The 24460-nt window shown below is 33.7% G+C and overlaps 1 protein-coding gene and 1 long non-coding RNA gene across 2 annotated transcripts; one reads left to right on the forward strand and one right to left on the reverse strand.

Moving 5' to 3' along the window:
• Positions 1-9490: 9490 nt before the first annotated feature.
• Positions 9491-24384, forward strand: LOC114333804 (uncharacterized). Its single transcript, XR_003653008.2, has 2 exons — positions 9491-11205; positions 24153-24384. It is a non-coding gene; the product is annotated as an uncharacterized LOC114333804 (long non-coding RNA).
• On the reverse strand, positions 15639-24348 carry LOC114333803 (transmembrane protein 267). Its single transcript, XM_028283808.2, has 2 exons — positions 24061-24348; positions 15639-16522 (listed from the first exon to the last, which is right to left on the reverse strand). The coding sequence occupies exons 1-2, from the start codon at positions 24346-24348 to the stop codon at positions 16199-16201; spliced, it is 612 nt and encodes a 203-aa protein (XP_028139609.1). The 3' UTR covers positions 15639-16198.
• Positions 24385-24460: the final 76 nt, after the last annotated feature.

A 24460-nucleotide genomic window follows, 5' to 3' on the forward strand; every position in this document is an offset into this window, starting at 1 on the left:
GTAGATACATATAGACGGTTCTGATAAGAGTTGGATTTTCTGATTATATTTTATAGAAAATAAAAGCAAGAAAAAGGCAAAACTAGAGGTAGAAAAAATACCTAGATAGTTTTGGATGACGAGTTTATAATCAAAAAACGAAGAAAAAAATCGAATTTTTCCTTAATTTTTTGACATTTTGATTATTTAAAGAATGTTCCGGACCTTTTTGAGAGGGAGGATAACTCAAATATGAATATCTGAGTTATTTTCAAGCAATTTCTGCAAAAAAATTTGAATCACCTCTCAACGTCCAAATGTACTAAGTACCTATCTAATATTTTTACAGATGCGCCCTGGTCTATAGTAGGTATCGATTTAAACAATTTTAAAAGTCAAAACTATTGAATTATAATATTTCTTTATGCATTTTAAGGTTAGCTAAAGCAAAAAATAGCAAAATATTCCAAACATTAATTTTCCTTGAAATCTCTGAAACTTTTTGTGTGACACCAATAGATAAAAGGAAAACGAATATTTTAGCTAAATGATTGTTCTTTTTGCATTGAACAGCTCAATAAAATCATATTCACATCGTTCCTCTTTTCACCGGCCACCCTTTCCTTCATTTAGTCCCTTTCTTCCTTTAAAAATTCCCCGTATACCGCCCTGTCATTGGTCCTCGACGTTAGCCATGCTGTCGGCATCTATTGGCTGGGCGTGCCACCGCCGGGCCAATGTCGCCCACTCGATCCCTTCCAAGGCCTACTTTCCACGGCTGATTCACGGCCTGCTGTTTACAGACGATTAAAGAAACGTTATCGGCAACGTGCAGCTGTGTTTGGACGCAGATTGACGATAGGTGAAAGTTTTGAATGAAGAGGGTGGTTTACCGGTGATTGATGTGTGGCAATTGCTAAGGGTGCTATACTGAATGTTTTTTCCAAAGATTATTCTTGAATAAGTAGATATATCTAATATTATGTATTAAATATTTCCTGCAGTTGGCTAAATAATGACAATGTTATACCCAGGGCCGTAACTACCATTGGGGCAACCGGGGCAATGCCCCGGGCCACCCGGCCAAAGGGGGCCGGGGCCCCGCAGGGGCCCTCGTTCGTTTGGCCTTGCATAGATTTTAAGGAGGAAAATAAAAATATTAGATATGTAGATAAGGTAAACGTACCTATTATCGGCACCTTTAGCACGTTAAGCACAATGGAGCTTCATTTTAATTAGGTTAGTAACCAAATTAGCTAAATAAAGTGTATTCAGATTATTGTTTTGGCTAATAAAATCTATCACAATTACACACAGAATATTTACTTTATCCTAAAATAAACTCATAATATTTAAAAAATTAATAAAATAAAAAGTGTCGTAAGTCCCCATTATCGGCATCCTAAATTAAATTCATGATCTAATTTTCGGCATATCAAGGATCCTTCTTTCGGCATGCACTAGCTACTCAAAATTTGAATAATTATTGTAGAAGATACTTACCTAAATATTTACTTAGATACTATTGAAGTAAATAAATTATTGTATTATACTATACATATTATTTCTAACAATTATTAAAGCTAATTGGCTCTTCCCAAAGCCATAAATTCCACAAAAAGAAGAAAAATTCCTACGCATTACTACACCCTTCCTTGAGGCACTTACGAATTTTTTTCAAAATTTCAAAAATTTTTATCAAGTTGTCGCGAAAAAGGATAAAATGTGAGATTCTATCTAACGGCGCGACTTCTCGCGGGTTAAACACACTTTATTTTAGTAGTCATTGACACAAGCATTTCCTTTTCATTTTACTCTTCTGGTGTGGAAAACGGGCCTTCGTGACATTATTCAATTTAATCTTTGTCTTGCGATTAGAAATTCTATTATTAAAGGTTTGTGCAACTTTTTTTTCTTTTCGTTTTCCAATTTTTTTGGATGCGCTTTTCTTTCCGTTACATTTTTAGCTATTCTTGTTTTTCATTTCTTCTATTTTCTTGTAATATTGTCGCCACTGATATTGTTATATCATATATGTTCAATAAATCATTGAAACTGCCTATCCAACAACTGCGTTTTTGTTGCAGGAAATCCACAGGCTGCAATCCGAAATAGTCATGCTATCAGTAGGTTTTCTTTTTCTTCTGTTAGTGTGATCCCTGGTCCAGATTTCTTCTCTAAAGAAGTTCTACCGTTTACTTTATCCTGTAGATTCGATCTAGGTACCTTATACAATTTGTCAGCTGTTTTAAATGGCATTCCTGACTGAACAGTTACAACAGTTTTGTTTATATTATTATCTTCTGAAGAATATTGAATTCTATTTTTCTTTTACATTATTAATTTCTTAATTTTAGTCTAAAACAAAGAATTTCCAATTATCGGCACGTATAGTCATGTATTATCGGCAGTGTTATACTTGGTCAAATTATGACTATTTCTAGTATAGATGTGGGATGCCGAAAATTGGTACAGAGAATCATCGTTTTTTATTGCATATAATGACCAAACATTAAGTCATAGTAACTTAAAAGATGACGCTAAAATCAACATATATTATAGAGTATAATGCATATAACCAATTATCGGCACTCCAGCCGATGATTGGATCATCTGTTAATATTTACGTACCTATTATCGGCACCCTCAAAATACTGCAAAAAGCTATAGAAAAACAGTTTTTGGCCAACAAATAATCAAAATCAACTATTTCTCAACACATAAAACTTAATAAAACGGTTATTCGAAATTTTAATCAGAAGATATAGCATTCTATAGCTTACCTGTTTCTTAACACATACAATAAGAAACACTTCCCATGAGAGCTTGGCGCCAACAGGCGAAAATATTTTTTCCACCTACCTCTACTGAAAGTATACTTTTCCGGACCTGCTTGTAGGGAGCAAAGTTGTACTTTTCCTCCCTAGGGAGGAAAATATTTTTCCTCCCTAGGGAGGAAAAGTGAAAGTGGGGTTATATGGTATTTCATTCATGAAATATAACTTATTGGCGCCCTGTACAATATCTATTTTCTATTACCTAAGTATCTATACATTTTAACGTTTATTTAAAAACACACTGTATTTTGCAGAATGGTAAAAAACAGTAAATTGTTATTCTGATTTAACAATGTTTACATTAATGATTTGACTTATATTTGACAGTTGACAGTTATATTGTACCTACTTGTTAATTTTAGTTCTAATAAATTTTGTTGGTTAGTAACATAAATAAATTAAGTAAAAATGAAAAAAGGACTTGTTATTTGAGGAAGGTGGAAAAACCATATGTATAACATGGGAGTAAAGTGTCTTTTCCTCCCTTGAATGATTACTGCCCTCCGCTACGCGTCGGGCAGTAAACTTCATTCTCGGGAGGAAAAGTAACACTTTCCTCCCTTGTTATACAAATAGCTATTAAATGTTGTAATTACAGTTTTCGTCTGACAATTGACATATTTTTCGTACGCGTAGATAAAAGTTCTTATAAATTAGTGAAATACTTTCGTTCAACAATCACGCGCAAGAATTCTTATTTTTTTCGATTATGAAGAATAACTGCCGATAATTGGGGTAGTGTCGAAAATAGGGTCGTTTACCTTACCTACCTATCTTAAAAGCCGATCTCATCGAAATATTTTCAAATGACACAATTTTAAAAAGACCTTAGGTACAGGTACACCCTAGACCTCGACATAAAGTTTTAATTTTTCACTGGGGGAAATTAGTCAGTCGACTAAAATGCAATTGTAACAGAACAGGGGCACCTGAGACTGAGACCTGAGTTAAGCTGGGGCCCCCGAGACCTTAGCATAAAAATTTAAATTATTACTTATATATATACAATAGCACTAAAGGCCTTAGAGGCCCATGGCTTAAATTATTACTTAGGAAATTAGTTATTTCGGCGTAATAAAACCTAAAATGCTATTGAAAGAGGGGGTCCGGGCTAAGCTGGGGCCCCCGAGACCTTTCGTAAAGATATAAAGATATCCAGAATACAACAAGTCTAGGAAGGGGTGCCTCAGGGGCAGGGGAGTATTATTTAATATAGAGGTATATAGATAGGGTTACCATAATTTATTAAGGCCAAATCCGGACAGGGGTAGTCCAAGGGGTTGTAGAAAATGTAAATTTGACTGTGTTGCTAGCTACCTCTACATTATTCATATATGCGAAATGCATATTATGGCACAATTAAAAGTACATCTGTTTCGCTACAATATGCAACTAACATCGAAAATCTCTGAAAGTTTAAAATACATATAGGGGAAGGGAGGGCAAGATGGAAGGCTTAACTTTATGATGTGTAAAAAAATAAAACAACGTAATACAAAACTTTCATTTTAATCATTCTTGAAAGAGACCTTATACAGTTACAAAAGTCAGCCATTAAATATTATTAATAATAAGTAGAATTTTTTTTATGAGTAATTAAAAAATAATGTCAAAAATTCCATCTTGCCCTTATCCTGAGGGCAGGATGGAAAGCTTGTTTGGGCAAGATGGAATGTAGATGAAAGCACTACATTTTACAGTTTACACACATAAAACTGCCATCTTCTGTGTCGGTACACAATTCATGTGCCCAACCATTACATACAGGACATTGTACACAGTCCTCTGTGGGCGGTTCCACATAACGTTCACCACATACACAGAACACATCATTTTGTGAAGACTGTTCTAAATGTTGTACAATATTTTTAATTTCTTCTGTTTTTGTCCCTTTTCTTTTATTTTCGCAGGTTCCTATTTCCTTGCTTTTATTTTTGCCTAACTATTATCTTTCAACTTGCCCTAAGTTGCAATTTTCCATCTTGCCCATATGCCCATTTCCAATAATACCTAATATCAATATTTTAAAAATGCTTTAGATATTATTTCTCTTATTTAAATATCAATTCAGATAACCTGTACCTAATAGATACTTTGTATAAATGCATAATAATAATATTATACACCTTGTTTAAATAATCGTATCAGAAAAATTCAATAATTGCGTAATATTTAACTGCGAAAATAAGAAGGAAGCGTGTATCTACACTCATTAGCTGATCTGAACTGATTGAGCCGTCGTTTGTAAATGGAAGATGTTCGCCTGCATCTGTGCGAGTGTGGATCCGGGCGCTTCATTGCGCAGTTCGGGTTTTATAGGTAATTTCCATCTTGCCCTATCCTTCCATCTTACCCTCCTTTCCCCTACACCTTACACCTATGTTTTAACATACTTTAGACCTAGAAAATAATATTACAGAACGAAATAACTTAACTAGATGCTGCGCAGAATGAAATTTCCCATCGCTGGGCCAAATGTTTTCCATTTTTTTAGTAAAGAAAAAAATCCGGACATTTCTCATATCCGGAAGCCAATCCGGGCATGTCTTTCAAATCCGGACTGTCCGGACGTATGCGTAACCCTATATAGGGGAAGGGAGGGCAAGACGGAAGGCTTAACTTTATAATGTGTAAAAAAATAAAACAACGTAATACAAAACTTTCATTTTAATCATTCTTGAAAGAGACCTTATACAGTTACAAAAGTCAGCCATTAAATATTATTAATAATAAGTAGAATTTTTTTTATAAGTAATTAAAAAATAATGTCAAAAATTCCATCTTGCCCTTACCCTGAGGGCAGGATGGAAAGCTTGTTAGGGCAAGATGGAATGTAGAGGAAAGCACTACATTTTACAGTTTACACACATAAAACTGGCATCTTCTGTGTCGGTACACAATTCATGTGCCCAACCATTACATACAGGACATTGTACCCAGTCCTCTGTGGGCGGTTCCACATAACGTTCACCACATACACAGAGCACATCATTTTGTGAAGACTGTTCTAAATGTTGTACAATATTTTTAACTTTTTTTGTTTTTGTCCCTTTTCCTTTACCTTTTCTTTTATTCTCGCAAGTTCCTATCTCCTTGCTTTTATTTTTGCCCAACTATTATCTTCCAACTTGCCCTAAGTTGCAATTTTCCATCTTGCCCATATGGCCCTTTCCAATAATAATATCAATATTTTAAAAATGCTTTATTATTTCTCTTATTTAAATATCAATTCAGATAACCTGTACCTAATAGATACTTTGTATAAATGCATAATAATAATATTATACACCTTGTTTAAATAATCGTATCACAAAAATTCAATAATTGCGTAATATTTAACCCGTGTTGAGCTGGCCCCCCCCACTTGCAAAAATTAAAAAACAAATAGCCCTGATTTATGAGCTATTTATGAGCTCTCATATTCCGCAAACTAAAAATTTTGAGCTCGTTCCACTGAGCAGGAATTTAATACCCTAGTGGGGGGGGGGGCTGAGTCAGCCCCCCCCCCACTACTTAAAAATAGGAATATTGAATCGGTTTTTGCGGCAGAATTACGAGCTATTTATGAGCTCTTGAAATTATATAGTTTCGATTTTTGAGCTCATCCCCTTCACCCCCAAACAACCCTTTAATTGATTTAACTTAAGAGAAAGATGCTGAGAAAACTTAAAATATATCGTATTGCGAATATAATTCCTATAGCTTATATACTCTAAGAATAAACTATTAAATCAAGAGCATTTCGATTATTGAGCTACAACCCCTTCGCAAGAAAACCACCCTATCTTCCCGGCTTAAGAGAAAGTTGTATTAAAAATGCGTTAAACTAATTATTTGGTGACTACATATCATTTAATAATTTATAAGCTTCCAAATTACGCGCATTTAGATCAGTAAATTGCAATTTATTTTGTATAGTGCAGTCACTGAAGGTAAAAATCAACGATTACCTTCAATTTCGGTGAACCTTCATCGATTTTCACGAAAATTGGTCAGTAGTTAGAGGATACGTCAAGAAACAAAGACAAAGGTGACATGGTACCACCTTGCGCCTTTACCCTGAGGGTGGATACCGCCCCTTCTCGGGGGTGAAAATTATTTTATAAAAAATAAATGCACAAATCAATAAAAGAACAAATTAAAAGCAAAATTTATTATATAAAGTTAATAAAATAAGTCAATACTTTTTAAGTTATTAAAGATCAAAGATTTTAATTATTTGTGAAAAAATGCATGTTTTGAAAAGGTTTTTTGTAAATCACTGAAAAACTTTAAGTTTTTACAAAAAAGTTAATAGTAGTTTAATTCGTATAGCTTATATTCTAAGAATAAACTCTTAAATCACGCGTCTTTCGATTATAGAGCTACAACCCCTTCGCAAGAAAACGACCCCATATTCCCGGCTTAAGAGAGAGTTGTTCTTAAAATAATTTAAATTAATTATTTGGCGACTACATATCGTTTAATAATTTATGAGCTTGCAAAATATACGCATCTCAATTATTGAATTGCCATTTTCTTTCTATAGTGCAGTCACTGAAGGTAAAAATCAACTAGTACCTTCGATTTCGGTAAATCTCCATTCATTTTCACGAAAATTGGTGAGCGGATTTTGATACTATCAACTTTTTCTGCATCTTATTTTTCATAGTTATTTCTAAGTACTTTGACAAGTATTTAGTACCTAAGTGTTATAAAATGCATCTCTTTCCCGTTATTTAAGCTTGAACCCTTAGATTTTAACAGTCGCGGAAAAAATATACATTTAATTACCAATAACTTACTTTAAATTAACATTAAAGGGTTTTTCAAGTAAGCAATTTATTATATTTTTTATTAGCTTCAATTTTAGTGATGAAAACTTTTTTGTAAAAACTTACAGTTTTTGAGTCATTTATGAAAAATCGCTCTAAAGCATGAATTTTCTTTCCAAAAATTAAAATATTTGATCTTTAATAACTCAAAAAGTATTGATTTATTTTAATCACATTATATAACAAATTTTGCTTACAATTTGTCCCTCTCTCGATTTGTGGGGTTATTTTTAATAAAGTAATTTTCACTCCCGAGAAGGGGTGACATATACCCCAGGCTAAAACCCCAAGTTGTTATTGTCAATTCGTGAAAATAAATGGAGATTTACCGAAATCGAAGGTACTAGTTGATTTTTACCTTCAGTGACTGCACTATAGAAAGAAAATGGCAATTCAATAATTGAGATGCGTATATTTTGCAAGCTCATAAATTATTAAACGATATGTAGTCGCCAAATAATTAATTTAAATTATTTTAAGAACAACTCTCTCTTAAGCCCGGAATATGGGGTCGTTTTCTTGCGAAGGGGTTGTAGCTCTATAATCGAAAGACGCGTGATTTAAGAGTTTATTCTTAGAATATAAGCTATACGAATTAAACTACTATTAACTTTTTTGTAAAAACTTGAAAGTTTTTCAGTGATTTACAAAAAACCTTTTCAAAACATGCATTTTTTTCACAAATAATTAAAATCTTTGATCTTTAATAACTTAAAAAGTATTGACTTATTTTATTAACTTTATATAATAAATTTTGCTTTTAATTTGTTCTTTTATTGATTTGTGCATTTATTTTTTATAAAATAATTTTCACCCCCGAGAAGGGGCGGTATCCACCCTCAGGGTAAAGGCGCAAGGTGGTACCATGTCACCTTTGTTTCTTGACGTATCCTCTAACTACTGACCAATTTTCGTGAAAATCGATGAAGGTTCACCGAAATTTAAGGTAATCGTTGATTTTTACCTTCAGTGACTGCACTTCCTATTTTTAAGTAGTGGGGGGGGGGCTGACTCAGCCCCCCCCACTAGGGTATTAAATTTCTGCTCAGTGGAACGAGCTCAAAATTTTTAGTTTGCGGAATATGAGAGCTCATAAATAGCTCATAAATCAGGGCTATTTGTTTTTTAATTTTTGCAAGTGGGGGGGGGGGGCAGCTCAACACGGGTTAATATTTAACTGCGAAAATAAGAAGGAAGCGTGTACACTCATTAACTGACCTGAACTGAATGAGCCGTCGTTTGTAAATGGAAGAGGTTCGCCTGCATCTGTGTGAGTGTGGATCCGGGCGCTTCATTGCGCAGTTCGGGTTTTATAGGTAATTTCCATCTTGCCCTATCGTTCCATCTTGCCCTCCTCTCCCCTATAGAGTGTATGTTAAACTATGTTTCACTTTGTGTCTCAAGAGATTTCTAACTAAGTAATAAAATTGAAATGGTAAAATAAAATTACAATTAATAATAGAAATCTTTTGATAATAACAATGTATTTGTAAAAAGGCAAATTGCCTTTTACATTATTCGGCTACACTTAGATTTGTAATCGCGGCAATATAACGCGTTTGTAATCGCGTTACAGTTACAGTGCCTATAGGCAATAAGTATAACGCGATTACAAACCTACATTGTAGCCGAACAATGTAATAACATTACTTATAGTATATTTTTTAATGAAAAAATGAAAACAGAAAATATGTTATATTGATGGTACCTACTTGCAAAATTATTTAGCTTAAAATACGGTGATTTCAAAATTTTTTGTTGGTGGTCAACTAAAATAGCAATAGGTACCTACTTATGTAGGTATAGGTAGGTAGGTGCATACAAGAAACTTCAGTCATGGAATGCATTACAATACGTTTTCAAGGGGTTAAATATCAAACATTTTTCCGCTGGGAGGTAAACCCCCGGACTTCCCGGTAGGGGGTCCCCAGCCCCAATATCATACTTACGGCCCTGGTACCTACTACCTAACCAATATTAATTTCTTTTTGAATTTAATCACGAAAAAAATTAAATAATATATGTATCTTGATAATATTGGTTTGAGATTAAAATATTTAAGTATAACCCATAGATAGTAGGGGAGGAAAGTATGCTAAATTTGCAGTTACTCGAGCGTTATGTGGGGACATATTGGGTTGTGAAGAGTAGGTACCTACCTAGGGTTTTCCTACCTCTAGGTCCTAAAACCATAAAGTGGGGCACTTTCCATTTTTTAATTTAATCTTCCATTTTCAACAATCGTTTTTTCCGATTATAGCGCCATCTATGTATATCCATAATTAGAAAAAAATGCTTCGAATATAAGTTGCTACGCACAGAATCCAAATCTGCAATAAAAATTGGGGGCTCCTATTTAAGATTTTAAAGTAACCCCCCACCACATCTCCGTGCGGGGTTTTGTGTTTGGTGTCATTCGATAGATTTGTCAAAAATGTTGAATACCTAAGTACCTACGTGTATCTTGCAGTTTTTCGATCTGATATCTGATGTTCATTTCGCGAAATATCGCAGGGTTCGTATTTAAAATTTTAAAACCTTCCACCCCTCTCCATGGGGGGTCGTGTTTGGTATCATTCGATAGATTTTTATAAAATATTGAACACGTATTTTTTATTTTTCGATCTGACGTTCATTTCGCGAAATACTTATTCGCTTTGTTTGTGAAACTTTGTGACTCACCCATTTGCTTACGCCCCGGTCACCGGTCAAATTGTTAGATTTTTGAAATAAGTAGGTGTAGGTAGGAATACCTACCTATACCTATTCTTTAGATGGGAAATAAGCCACAATTAAATTTAAAAAATAATTTGATTAACGTTTCGACGCCCAGATCGGGTGTAGTTGTCAAAATACAAAATACTACCTACATAAATCTTTATTTATACGTCCATGCCTCAACTCTTAACTCTCTATATCAAACTTTTTTGAAATACCTACTAATCAGGAGCGTCATTTGAAATTTTGCTAGGGGGGCAAACATTATATATACAATACATTATATACGCAAACATAATACAAAATTGATCTATTTTTCGTAAATTTCAGTCATTTTCAGGGCAAATGCCCCCCCTGACCCTATCAAATGACGCCCCTGCTACTAATGCATGTAAAGTAAATCAATATTATTTGGGATTTTTTTATTTATGTTTTCTTTAAATCCATAAACTTTAATATCAGCCAAGACAAGAAGTTTCTCATTTGTCCCTTACCTATAGGTAGGTAAATAGTACCTACTCTGTTACACTCTTTTGTTTTGTGCCTACTCTCTGGACACTCAAATGTATTTTTAATAAGTTTGAGTAATTTTTCAACTGCTTTTACGGAAGGATTTACTCGATCAAATAAAATCAGAAAAATAATTGTGATTGGGGATCAATACCAATACCTAGGGGAAATTTGGACAAAACCGGGTACCCCTTGGTTCTTCTAACTGTCTGCTGCTATCTATCAGACAATGTTAAAATTAGAAACTGTCAACAGTCGCGTGTATCCATTTCTACTTCATTTGAGTACTCTGTGCCGGAGCAGTAAGACCCCACCTGTTTTTTGATGCAGCAAACTCGATTTTTAGGGTAAGTTTATAGTTGTTTTTTCTTCTACTGAATAACTAATGGCCATTTCAAAATTTAATACATGTAACCTAGTATATTACCTTTAATTTGGCCAAAAATTTTGAATATTATTTCATAACTTAAAAATTTAAATAATATTAATTTAATGTCTTGTTTACGAGTTCGACAAAACCGGGTACTCCGAAAATCGACAAAACCGGGTACCCGATTTTATCAGACCTGTTGATACTTCCAGTTTCTGCAGAGGTGTAACCAGGATGATCCTAAGGGGGGGGGGGGTTACAGCTATAGGTGATGGTCTCTGGGGATATGGAATATTACCTAATGGTGTTAAGCGTATAGAGCTCAAAGTACATCCAAATGGGGGGTTATAACCCCAAACCCCCCCTGGTTACGCCTATGAGTTTCTGTAGTGGTTCTTTTGCTTTTAGTTAAGTTCAACATGATGTGGCATTATAAAAGAAAAACTACTCGTCAGTCATGGGATCAAGAAAGCATGCAAAATGCAATATTGGAAGTGCTAGAACATAGGATGGTAGGTAAACAAAAAAGCCTCTCAATAAGTTGGAGTAAGCGAACTGTACAAAAAAAGTGTCCTCTCAAACTGGACAAAAAAGGAAAAACGTACCTAGATATAGTAAAAAAACAAAAACAAAACTGGTTCCAAAATAACCGATTGCAGATTCTGAGAGTTTGGAGGAAGAAGATAATAATGACGATGCGTGTCTATACATATTACAATGAACTATTTTCAAATTCTAAGGCGAAGAAAGGCTGAATAAAATGTGTGTCTCGCACCAAATGGGCTCATGAAGCATGTAGAGCCTATGATATCATGATGTACTTAGATGAAGTTTTTATTGGTGACTTCTGTTCATAGATTTTCGATTTTTGTTCACATATTTACTTTCAATAAATATTTTATTTTCTGCCCATTAGTCTTTTTACATGGTAATTAAGTTACTACCCCGTTTTATCATAACGGTTGGGCAAAACCGGGTATTTTGCAATATTTTCATAAAAATAAAAAAAACTCAAAATTTAAGAATATTTATAAAAATTGACATTGGTATGTCGAACAAGTCATTTGAAAATATTTTTAATCTGCAGCAAACGTTTGCTACTCTAACATAGTGTGACACCCGACTGTTTTCAGCTCTCGGACTAACAGACTGCGAATATGTTTACCTGTGGTTGGTAATAGTCTAAGAGCTGGGAGCGGATTTTGTGCGTGATAAGATAAGTAATATGGAAAAACTATACGGGGATATGTTGAATTAGTTGTGTACATGACTTTCACCAACAGCCGGAAACCAGAGTGGGGGCCGAGGGTAGTTATAAGGGGTCAAAGTCGCGGTTTTTATTATTTTTTTATGACGGTCATGATCGAGATAGTGCACCAAAATTTGGAAATAAGTAGGTCATGACGTACCTAAGTAAAATCTCTAGGGGCGCAACGCTGCGTGGCCGACAAAGGGGTGGGGTAGGGGTGAATATAAAAAATATAAGGGGTTTTTTGCGACGTTCGTGATTGATATAGTGCAATGCTTGGGTATAAGTAGACCATGACATAAATAAGTAAAATCCCCAGAGCCGGAAACCAGAGTGGGGGAGGAAGGTAGTTATAAGGGGTCAAAGTCCCGTTTTTTATTATTTTTTTTTGTGACGCTCATGATCGAGATAGTGCACCAAAATTTGGGAATAAGTAGGTCATGACGTAACTAAGTAAAATCTCTAGAAGTGGAACGCTGTGTGGCCGACAAAGGGGTGGGGAAGGGGTGAATATAAAAAATGTAAGGGGTTTTTTGCGACGTTCGTGATTGAGATAGTGCACCAAAGTTTGGGAATAAGTAGACCATGACATAACTAAGTAATACCCCCAGAGGCTGAAACCAGAGTGGCGGACGAGGGTAGTTATAAGGGGTAAAAGTTGCGGTTTTTATTATTTTTTTTTGTGACCCTCATGATGGAGATAGTGCACCAAAACTTGGGAGTAAGTAGGTCATGAGGTAACTAAGTAAAATCTCCAGGGGCGGAACGCTGCTTGGGGTACAAAGGGGTGGTAGGCAGGGGTGAGTATAAAAATATATGGGGGGTTTTTTTGCCGTTCGTGAGCGAGATAGTGCACCAAAATTTGAGAATAAGTAGATCATGGTATTAATAAGTAAAATCTCCAGGGGCGGAACAAATGTTGTGCCGGGTCACAAAAAAAATAATACACACTGCGACTTTGACCCCTTAAAACTACCCTCATTGCCAACTCTGGTTTCCGGCTCTGGGGATTTTACTTAGCTAAGTCATGGTCTACTTATTCCCAAATTTTGGTGCACTATCTCAATCTAGCACGTCGCAAAAAACTTATATTATTATTTATATTCACACCTACCCCCACCCCTTTATCGGCCACGCAGCGTTCCACCCCTGGAGATTGTACTTAGTTACCTCATGACCTACTTATTTCCAAATTTTGGTGCACTATCTCGATCATGAGCGTCACAAAAAAAAAATAATAAAAACGGCGACTTTGACCCCTTATAACTACCCTTGTCCCCTACTCGGGTTTCCGGCTCTGAGGATTTTACTTAGTTATGTCATGGTCTACTTATTCCCAAATTTTGGTGCACTCTCTCAATCACGAACGTCGCGAAAAACCCCTTATATTTTTTGTATTCACCCCTGCCCCACCTCTTTGTCGGCCACGCAGCGTGCCACCCCTGGAGATTTTACTTAGTTACGTCATGACCTACTTATTCTCAAATGTTGGTGCACTATCTCGATCATGAGCATCACAAAGAAAAAATAATAAAAACGGCGACTTTGACCCTTATAACTACCCTCGTCCCCCACTCTGGTTTCCGGCTCTGGGGATTTTACTTAGTAATGTCATGGTCTACTTATTCTTAAATTTTGGTCCACTATTTCAATCACGAACGTCGAAAAAAACCCTTTATATTTTTTATATTCACCCCTATCCCCACCCCTTTGTCGGCCACGCAGCGTTCCGCCCCAAGAGATTTTACTTAGTTACGTCATGACCTACTTATTTCCAAATTTTGGTGCACTATCTCAATCATGAGCGTCCCAAAAAAATTATAAAAACCGCGATTTTGACCCCTTATAACTACCCTCGGCCCCCACTCTGGTTTCCGGCCGTTGGTGAAAGTCATGTACACAACTAATTCAACATATCCCCGTATAGTTTTTCCATATTACTTATCATGCACAAAATCCGCTTCTATCTCTCCGACTAAAAGAAAGATCTCGACCGAGTTTGTTTACATACCTTTGCCTAATAATTGTTCTTTTGTTATTGTACTAGAAAATTCGATTTTACGTGCTTTAAGTTATTATGTAAATACTCGTTTATTCTGGATCATTCTTTTGTATTCGAGATGATTAAGCATTGTATAAATAAGAGGGATTTGGAAATTAGCAGGGAGTTGTGAATTTGAATACGTCGGTGTACTTGATATGTATCGAGCGTGATATTTGTGAACTTGTAATTATGTAAATAAATTCATAGGTTTAGTGCAATACCTACATAAATTAGATATCGTAGTTTGTAAAATAAAAGATATAAATTCAGTGTCTTTCATTTGTTTAGAAGTAAGTTATTAATAAATAAATGAAGTCAACTAAAATTAAACTTAGTTCCTAGAAACATAAATAATAAAATAGTAAAGTCAACCGCGTAAAGTCGGTTTTGTAACAATAGCACGAGATACAGACGGTTTTTGGACTGGTACCCGGTTTTGTCCAACTCTCCCCTACCTACCTAGAACCACATTTCTGAATTTTTTAGTGCGCTCCAACACTCAATTTAAAAAACACTTTCGAAAATGGTATAGTAGGTATTTTAGTAGGTAGATACGTATTTTACATTATACTTATGAAAATAGTTTTCACTCATTAGTTTTATTTTCTTGAGTTTACCTACGACATACGTAATACTTTGATTTACGCATTAGGAATACAGCAATTCGAAAATTTAGAAATAAATTCCTTCCGGGGCAGTGGCGGATCCAGAAATTGGGGGGGGTCATGGATCTTCTTGAGGGTGATTTAATTACTTTTCTCTGATGCAAGGTCACTTAGTCTTACCACCCCTAAACCCTAGTACCTATAAGTGGGTTTTCAATTATTTTTTGGATGGACCTAAATTTTTTTTTGTTTGACGGCTCATCTCGGTTTTTCTTTTTTTAGGATTATTGAATTATGTAATATTTATTTTTGTCTGAGGGTGGGGGGTCACTACCACGGTGACACCTTCCTTGGATCCGCCACTGCATCGGGGTACCAGTTACGTACGTATATTTACTGGTTTGTAGGTAACACTAGGTGACTGTTGAAAAGTTTGATCCATTTTTCCGGCCAGATAAAAAGCATTAGGTAACTTATCTCAAATATAGGGAAATATAAGTAAAACTACTTACTTCAAATGATTATAAAGAAAATTTTATTAAAAATAATAACAAAAATATGCTTTAAATAACTTAAAATCTCTAAATTTTGATGTAATAAAAAGTAGGTACGTCTACGTATGTACCTACCTATTTCTTACTATTAGTAAAAACAAAGCTATATTAGGATATATTTTGAAATGCTTTATGTTGAGCTGGGATTATAAAACTTTTTATTACGATATAGGTACCTAATGAAAATAATCTTGACAAAATACCTTTGCACAATATGAATGAGTACATATGTATACAGATAATTGGTACTGGAATAAAATCGAGTAAGTAGTTGCATGGAAAAAACACTGGTTTTTGTGGTACAGTGAAACGAAATTGAAAAAATGTTCCAGTTCGCATAAAAAGTGCACCTGCAACTTTTGATATGAAAACTAGCACTGTTTAACTTAGTATCACATAATCAAATTAAAGCAAAAACTGATAACTGAGTGGATATGTATATATACTTATAACATAACTAAACAAAAATGCCTAATCATAGGCAATATCACTTTTTAAAATATACCTACTCCTTAATCCTAAATATGTATCACAGGTCTACTGGTATTTTTAAGTCCGTTAAAATATCTATGCACATACATGACAGTATGTGGCAAGACACAACTAATCCCAATGTACATTATATATGGTAGAGGTACTGTAGAACCAAATGGATAGAACCAATATCCACGTCTAGTAGCATCTCTTGTGTGATGGCTTCCAAAAGCAGTAAAGAGTAATAAACCATTTCTCTTCAAGGCATAATTGTCCAAAACATGTCCTGTTAGGAACAATAATATGCAAAAAGCTAAAGGAAATGTCGAACAATGAAGAAATGGTCTGTGTTTCAATTTTGTTGCATTCTGAAAAAGAAAAATTGTTTAATATATGTATAAACTTCTAATTATGTATAATGAATTATGCTGCAGGTAGTAATAATAGATGCAGTTTTAGTCAGGGAGGCGTTGTTTGCTTTTAACGTGATGGCTCAAAGATGCATGGATATGAATGTGGATGTTAAGTTGATTTTGAAAAAGCATTTGACAAAGTGAGACATGAAAAACATGTATTAGTTCAAAGAACACAGCAAAAGGGACAGAATAATAACAAACTTTTACTGGAATCAAAGAGCACAAATTGTAATAGACAACGAACCCAGTTCAGAAATTGAAATTAGGAGAGGAGTTAGGCAGGGATGTATTATGTCTCCATAACTATTCAATTTATATAGTGAATTCATTTTTGAATAAGCATTACTATCTGAAAGTGAAGGAATAATTATGGAGGAGGAAATAAGGAACGTAAGAACTATTAACACCATAAGATATGCAGATGACCCTGATTATGGCAAACTCTACTGAATGACTCCAACTCCTACTAAACAAGACAAGCAGTTTCTGTGAAAAATATAGGCTAAGAAAGATTAAATATTATGATAAAAACAAGGAAAACATAAAATCATACATCATTTGGAAGATATACTGATAGAAAGAGTTGGTAATTACAAATACCTGGAAAACTAGCTTTCAGAAAATAATGATAGAATAGAATATAATAGAAATATGCTTTATTGTCATTGAAAATTTTTACAATTTTATGTCATTACATTTTCTACATACAGTCAAAAGAAAAATAATATCAACAACAAATAACAAATAACAACTACAATTTACTAAAATTAGATAAATCGTCAATATACAGTAAATATGATATAAAACCAAAGACAAAAACAATTAATTGCAAAATTTATATAAATTGCAAATTGAACATACTTACAACAAATAAAATATAACATTAGGAATTGACAGTTTAAGCTACTGCGTATGAAACCCAATTTTCTTAGTTATTCATTAAGAAATTCTTCTATTGAATAATATGGTCTTTTAGATAGATAGACTTTGGTCATTTTACGAAACTTTGGGAAAGATGTTGCAGATTTAAGTTGTAAAAGGAGATGGTTGTAAAGTTTTTTTGCGGAATATAATATACAGAGAGAGTCTGTAATTTGGAATAAATTCAATATCTCAAATACTAATTGTTTTTTTTTAAATTCTCAGACCCGTCGATTAGTATTTCAAATTGTCCTTTTTGACATACAATAATAATGTATACAGGGTGTCCCAATTTAGAGATATGACGTCATCGTTGATTTTCTTAAATGGCAACACTGTCATTTTGATAAGGTTTGTAAAGTTATACACAACTGCAAAATATCAAAGTTATATCTGTAATTTGGAATAAATTCAATAATTAAAATAATACTAACTGTTTTTTTGAAAAATGCTCAGACCCGTCGATTAGTATTTCAAATTGTCATTTTTGACATACAGTAGACTCGCGATTATCCGAGGTAACTGGGACCGTGACTACCTCGGATACGGAAAAACTCGGTTAACACTGACATTGGTTATATTGATAGAAAAACACGTGAATAATCATAATTGTGGATATTTTAATGACAAAATTAATACAGTACTGTCTATAAAAGATAAAAACATTTACCTTAATAATGTTACTGTTTAAAAATGTATTTGATTTTGCATAAGCTTTGCTCCTCTTTTTGATATTGAGGCGGCGATGTTGCGGGATGGTTGAAAATTGTAACTCACCTGTTCTGACTTTTGCCTCGGTTAACCGAGGGGCTCGGATGACCGAGACTCGGATAATCGCGAGTCTACTGTATAATAATAATGTTTACAGGGTGTCCCAATTTAGAGATATGACGTCATCGTTGATTTTCTTAAATGGTAACACTGTCATTTTGATAGCGTGTGTAAAGTTATACACATCTGCAAAATTTCAAATTTTTATTCCCTACCATTTACAAGATAATAAAAAATAACACAGTTATAAAGAACAAGAAGTAATCAAATAATAATTGAATTTAATTATTTCAATTCAGCAAATGCTCATAACGTTGCCCATTGACAATTTGACAATAATTGAGGGCAACATTATGAGCATTTGCTTAATTTATTGAAATAATTAAATTCAATTATTAGTTGATTACTTGTTTTTCATAACTTTGTTACTTTTTATTATCTTCTAAACGGTAGGGAATAAAAATATGAAATTTTGCAGTTGTGTATAACTTTACGCACCCTATCAAAATAGCTATCAAAATGACAGTGTTGCTGTTTAAGAAAATCAACGATGACGTCATATCTCTAAATTGGGACACCCTGTATACATTATTATTGTATGTCAAAAAGGACAATTTTTTGAAATACTAATAGACGGGTCTGAGCATTTTTCAAAAAAACAAGTAGTATTCGAGATATTGAATTTATTCCAAATTACAGACTCTCTCTGTACATTTCTTTACTAACTCAGTGGATGGGATCGGTAAATAAATATCAAAGATTGAATTTCTGGTGGAGTAAATATGATTGGGCCTTGCTGGAAACACATGAAGGTGTTTACGAATTAAACAAACCGTTTCTAGAATATATAAAGATGGAAGTGTTAGAATTTCGTGATTTCTGAAGTAACTTCTGCAATGTGTAGATCTTCTGAGGCCAAACAGATATCTTATTGCTCTTTTTTGCAATTTAAAAATAACATCAAATTGAGCAGCTGTACTAGAAGCCCAAAAAGGAAGACCATATCGAAGATGAGACTCAAACAACGAAAAATATGTTATTTTAGAAGATGCTAAATTGAGTTCCCTTGAGACAGATCTTATTGCATAGCAAGCTGAGGCGAGTTTCTTACTTAACGAATCGATATATATGAAGGGACCATTTGAGGTTGCTGTCTAAAAAAATACCAAGAAATTTTACAGAATCAACGGTACTGATCTGGCTGTTATTAAGAGGCAAAGGTTGAAGAGCTCCTTTATAGGATAATGCTACTGTTTTGTCTATATTAAAAGAGAGTAAATTAGAGTCAGACCAGGTCTTTATCGTCAGTAGATCCGAAGTTATAGTTTCATGAAGAGATGCAATAGTTGAGTTGCTCCAAGTGATACTGGTATCATCAGCAAAAAGAAAAATTTTCCCATCGATTTTTAAATTAGTGATGTCATTTATAAAGATAAGGAACAGAAGAGGACCCAATACTGAACCTTGCGGTACTCCACATACAATGTTTTTGAGACTAGAGTCAGTATCATTTGCTCTAACTAGTTGTTTCCTATTATTCAAGTAGGATTGGAACCAATTCAAAGAAATACCTCTAATTTCATAGAAATTTAGTTTTTTAATCAAGATGTCGTGATTTACACAATCAAAAGCTTTGGCATAGTCACAGAAAACAGTGGCAGTATAAAGATTATTGTTTAGTGCTTGATAAACCTCATGTAGTACAGAAAACATGGCATCAGTGGTACATTTATTAATTAAAAAGCCGAACTGATTTTGAGATAACATGTTGTTATCAACGATAAAGGACATAAGTTGAGTTTTAATGAGTCTCTCAATAATTTTGGAGAGTGCCGGTAGTAAGGCAATAGGTCTATAGTTGCAGGCATTAGATTTTTCACCACCCTTATGAAGAGGAATAATAATGACTGTCTTTAGGCACTCTGGAAATTTACCTTTTTCGAAGGAATCATTAATTAGTGAGACGAGGATTTCCAACACATTTTCTGTGAGATTAGAGAAAATTTTTATAGTTTCAGTACTACAGGATGATTTGCTTTTGATACTATTGATTATTTGGGTCAGTTCAGAGTTATCGACTGGTTTTAAAAAGAATGAATTCGAGACCTTTCTTGAATTAGGGAGATAAGAAATGGGATATTGTTGCGGCAAAATAGTTGATGTTATATTCTTATTCACATTAACGAAGTAATCGTTTAAGGGTGATCAATAGAACTAAGGGCCAGGATATAAATATCAAGAAATGCGTTTGCACAAATGAAACCAATTTCCTGCAATAAAGACCTTAAATTAGAACTGAGAGTAAGAACTCTTGAGATGTGACATATTTTCTATACTATGACTTGAAAGCTTGAAACTGAAACAAGAACAAAAAATAAGCTCCAGTCATTTGAAATGTGTTGTTACAGAGGAATGATTTGAATAGCATGGACACAGAAGAAAATGAACACGGAAGTATTGTGAGAAATGGGCAAAGAATGCGAAATAATAAATATAGAAAGTTACAATATCTGGGACACATAATGAGAGGACAACGATATGAAATGCTAAAACATTGATAATACCAGAAAAGATAAGAGAAGGTAAGAGTATAGGATGAACGAGAATGTTATGGTTGAATAAGTTAAGGGACTGTTATAAAAAAAGCTCAATAGGACTCTTCAGAGCAGCGGTGGATAGAGCAAAGTATATAGACCTTATAGAAGGGTACTGCCCTGTAACGTTTCAGCATAGGATTTTGTGCACCAACTGAGTAGGTGCATGTGACCTGACAATGACTAGAGTATTTTCAAGGGACAAATAAACGTGACCATCTGTTCCATGCAAACTCTTCTTCTAGGAGAGTATATATTCTTTGGATAGAGTAAGGATGGTGATGATGATATGCAAAGACATAATATCGACCCATGCAACGAAGACTATTGTAACTCACTTTTGGATGAACTGAGATAATCGCGTTTGAAAATTTTTCGCAAAGAGATCGCTCTAAGAAATGACGATATCTTTGGAAGAAATATGCCTTACAACCTGAAATTTCTGGTATATTATATGTAAAGGGTTTTAAAAGGTTTCACAGTTTAAACATAACAAAACACACATTTTTTTGCTAAATTTTGAAGACTTACTATAGTTTTCGTCGAAGCAATTAAGGAAAAAAACATACTTACTCTATACTAAGGGCCGGTTGTTCGAACGCTAATCAACATTGATCACTATCACATATTTAATTACTGTCACAACTGTCAATGTCAGCTTTGGTTGAATTGCTGAAAACATAGTTAATTACAATTATGAGATTAGTTAGTCAATTAACATAACAATTATTAACATAATTGATTAACTAATTTTATAATTGTCATCAACAATTCTCTAGTGTTAGGGCAAAAGGACTTAAGTCCATTTTTGGCCAAAATGAGTTATCTACACATTTGGTTGTAAATTGTGAAGAAGATCGTTTTGGTAAAAAAGAATTAAGTCTATCCTAAAGTATACGGTTTTTATTAAAACTGGTTCAACGAACATAAGTTTCATCGGACTATTTTTGTTTGAGCAAACGAACATTATGTAACTTAAGTCCTTTTTACCGAATGCTATTTTTGTCCGATATAAACAACTTATGAGTCCATGCGTAGGTGCCGGTGTAAGTGTTTATGACATAAATCCTACTGATCGTGCTAAAACACTCACTTGTTGATTGATAAACGCTAAAAGTTTTCTTCTTCTTCTTCTGTTTCTTTTTATACGAGAAAGTACTGGACTTACAATTTAACTGTACATAATTGTGCTTCAGGAGCAGCTTCCTGTTATATCTGGCATGAATCAATTGCTCACCGTGGTGCAAATGAAATTGCTTCTTGTCTTTTGAAGGAAATAATGAACCTGCCACCTGAAGTCACTAAAATAACCTTTTACTCAAATACATGTGCAAGGCAGAATAAAAATTCCCACGTAACTGCCATGTTCATGTCAGTCATTTAAATGAAAAGCTCAATAAATGAGATCAACCATAAATTTTTCATCTCTGGGCATTCACACATGGAATGCGATGTCGACCATTCCCTTATTAAAAAAACAGAAAAAAATCGAGAATGAAAATTGCTTATCCTCATGATTGGGCATCTCTCATTAGATGCACAAACAAAAAACGTCCATTTAAGGTCATTGAATTAACTTCAGATGACTTCTACGATTTTGCTGCTTTATTAAGGACAACGTTTGTAAAGAAGCAAAAAAATGTTGATGGAGAGTTGTTCAAACTACAGAAATATTGTTGGCTGCAATACAGAAAGAAATATGCTACAATTTTTTATAAGAGTTCTCTGGAAGAGTCAGAAAATTTTAAGAAAATTAATTTTACTATAAGAGGTCGGCAAAGTGCAAAAGAACTCAAGAAAAAGTATGATTAATACCTATAACTCTTGAAAAACAGCAACATATTCTAGATCTCTTACCGCTCGTACCAGAAGTATACAAAAATTTTTATCAAGAACTGCCAACTACAACTATGAACGATAAGGACCCAGATTTAGAGGAGTTTGTTTCTGATGACGAATAACTTCATCATAGTTATATGTATTATAATATAAAAACTAAATATTACTGTTATTAAAATGTAAACTTGTGTATTTAATATGATTAAAATATCAGGTCAAAAAAACTTAAGTATTTTATTCTCTGGTCCGAAGGACTTAAGTCAGATCAAACTTTATTATTTTACAATATTTGATTATAAATATTGCATATCAATATACTGTTATTAAAATGTAAACTTGTGTATTTAATATAATTAAAATATCTGGTCAAAAAAACTTAAGTATTTTATTCTCTGATCCAAAGGATTTAAGTCAGATCAAACTTTATTATTTTACAATATTTCATATTAAACTAGACTATGTATTGTAAATAAGCTGTTTTTGACCCATATGTGCTGACAAAATATTTAATTAGGATAAAAATAGATTTAGCGTATTTCATCAAATCTTTAAAAATTATTTCTACAATATTCCATTTACTGACTTAAGTCCTTTTACCCTAACGCTAGAGAATTATGTTTTCGGCAACCCAACCAAAGTTGACATTGACAGTTGTGACAGTAATTAAGTATTTGATAGTGATCAATGTTGATTAGCGTTCGAACAACCGGCCCTTAGTAACAGTAAATGACGTTATCTTTGGAAGAAATATGTCTTACAAATTTAAATTTCTGTTATATTATATATATGAAGGGTTTTAAGGGATTTCACAGATCAAACATAACAAAAAATAGATTTTTTGCTAAATTTTGTAGACTTACTATAGTTTTCGTTAACAGTTAACGAAAAAATATTTATTCGAGACTAGACTTACTAGTTTACTAGAACAGATTTATTGAAGCAAAGCAGTAATATTTAAAAAATTATAATAAAACACATTTCTATAGTTAATCGGAATAACTAAAATTACTAAACTAGAGAAAACTATAGTAAGTCAAACAGTTTAACTCAAACTTGCAATACCTTCCGCTGTTTCTTGTAACAAAGACTGCAGTAACTCAACTTACTATCACAGATCACCTACCTTCTCTAGAAGTTAGGTGATCTGTGCTTACTATGGTTTTCGCCTGCAGGAGTGTGGGTCAGTAAACTTACTATACACATGCAAATGCTTTACTGGTTGCCTTAAAATTCATACCTGATTTACCATACTTTTCTACCAAATAAAGCTTAAAAAAATAATACCCTAATAGTAAGTCAAATGTAACGTTTTTTGAGTTACTATAGTCTTCGTTGCATGGGTCGATATGATGTAAGTGTAAGTACCTTTAGATTTATGGAACGTGCTTCAATAAAATGATCTATATCAATTAGAGAAGATATTAAACTGCATATCACTACTTCTATTATTTTTTCAGTGTGGCTGACATCCTTTGAATTTAAACATACAATCAACCAAGAGAGGCCCCCTATTAAAAAGTGAGTGGTATTGTCAAATAATGCTTGAAACACGTGAAGTTTACTGTAGCTTACTACATAGTCACCAATTATAGCTGTGAGGAATATTAAGAACGTTAGATAAGTTGTTAATTTGTTAATATAAAAAAATAACATTACAGCTATTTTTCAAATAAATTGAGGTTATATTTACATTCGTTTCTGTCAAACTCTCCTACTTCTACTCTGCTCCACGCCTACCTTGTCTTTTCTTGTTGGCACATCCATT

The sequence above is a fragment of the Diabrotica virgifera genome, chromosome 5 (assembly GCF_917563875.1).
Source record: "Diabrotica virgifera virgifera chromosome 5, PGI_DIABVI_V3a".
NCBI lineage: Eukaryota > Metazoa > Arthropoda > Insecta > Coleoptera > Chrysomelidae > Diabrotica > Diabrotica virgifera.

Excerpts from the sequence above, each read along its gene's own strand:
- LOC114333803 (XM_028283808.2), bottom strand. The coding sequence starts at position 24,348 with ATGTTATTTTTTTATATTAACAAATTAACAACTTATCTAACGTTCTTA. Across the intron at positions 16,523-24,060 it reads CACGTTCCATAAATCTAAAG|AATGCAACAAAATTGAAACA; the intron begins GTACTTACACTT and ends TTTCTTTTTCAG.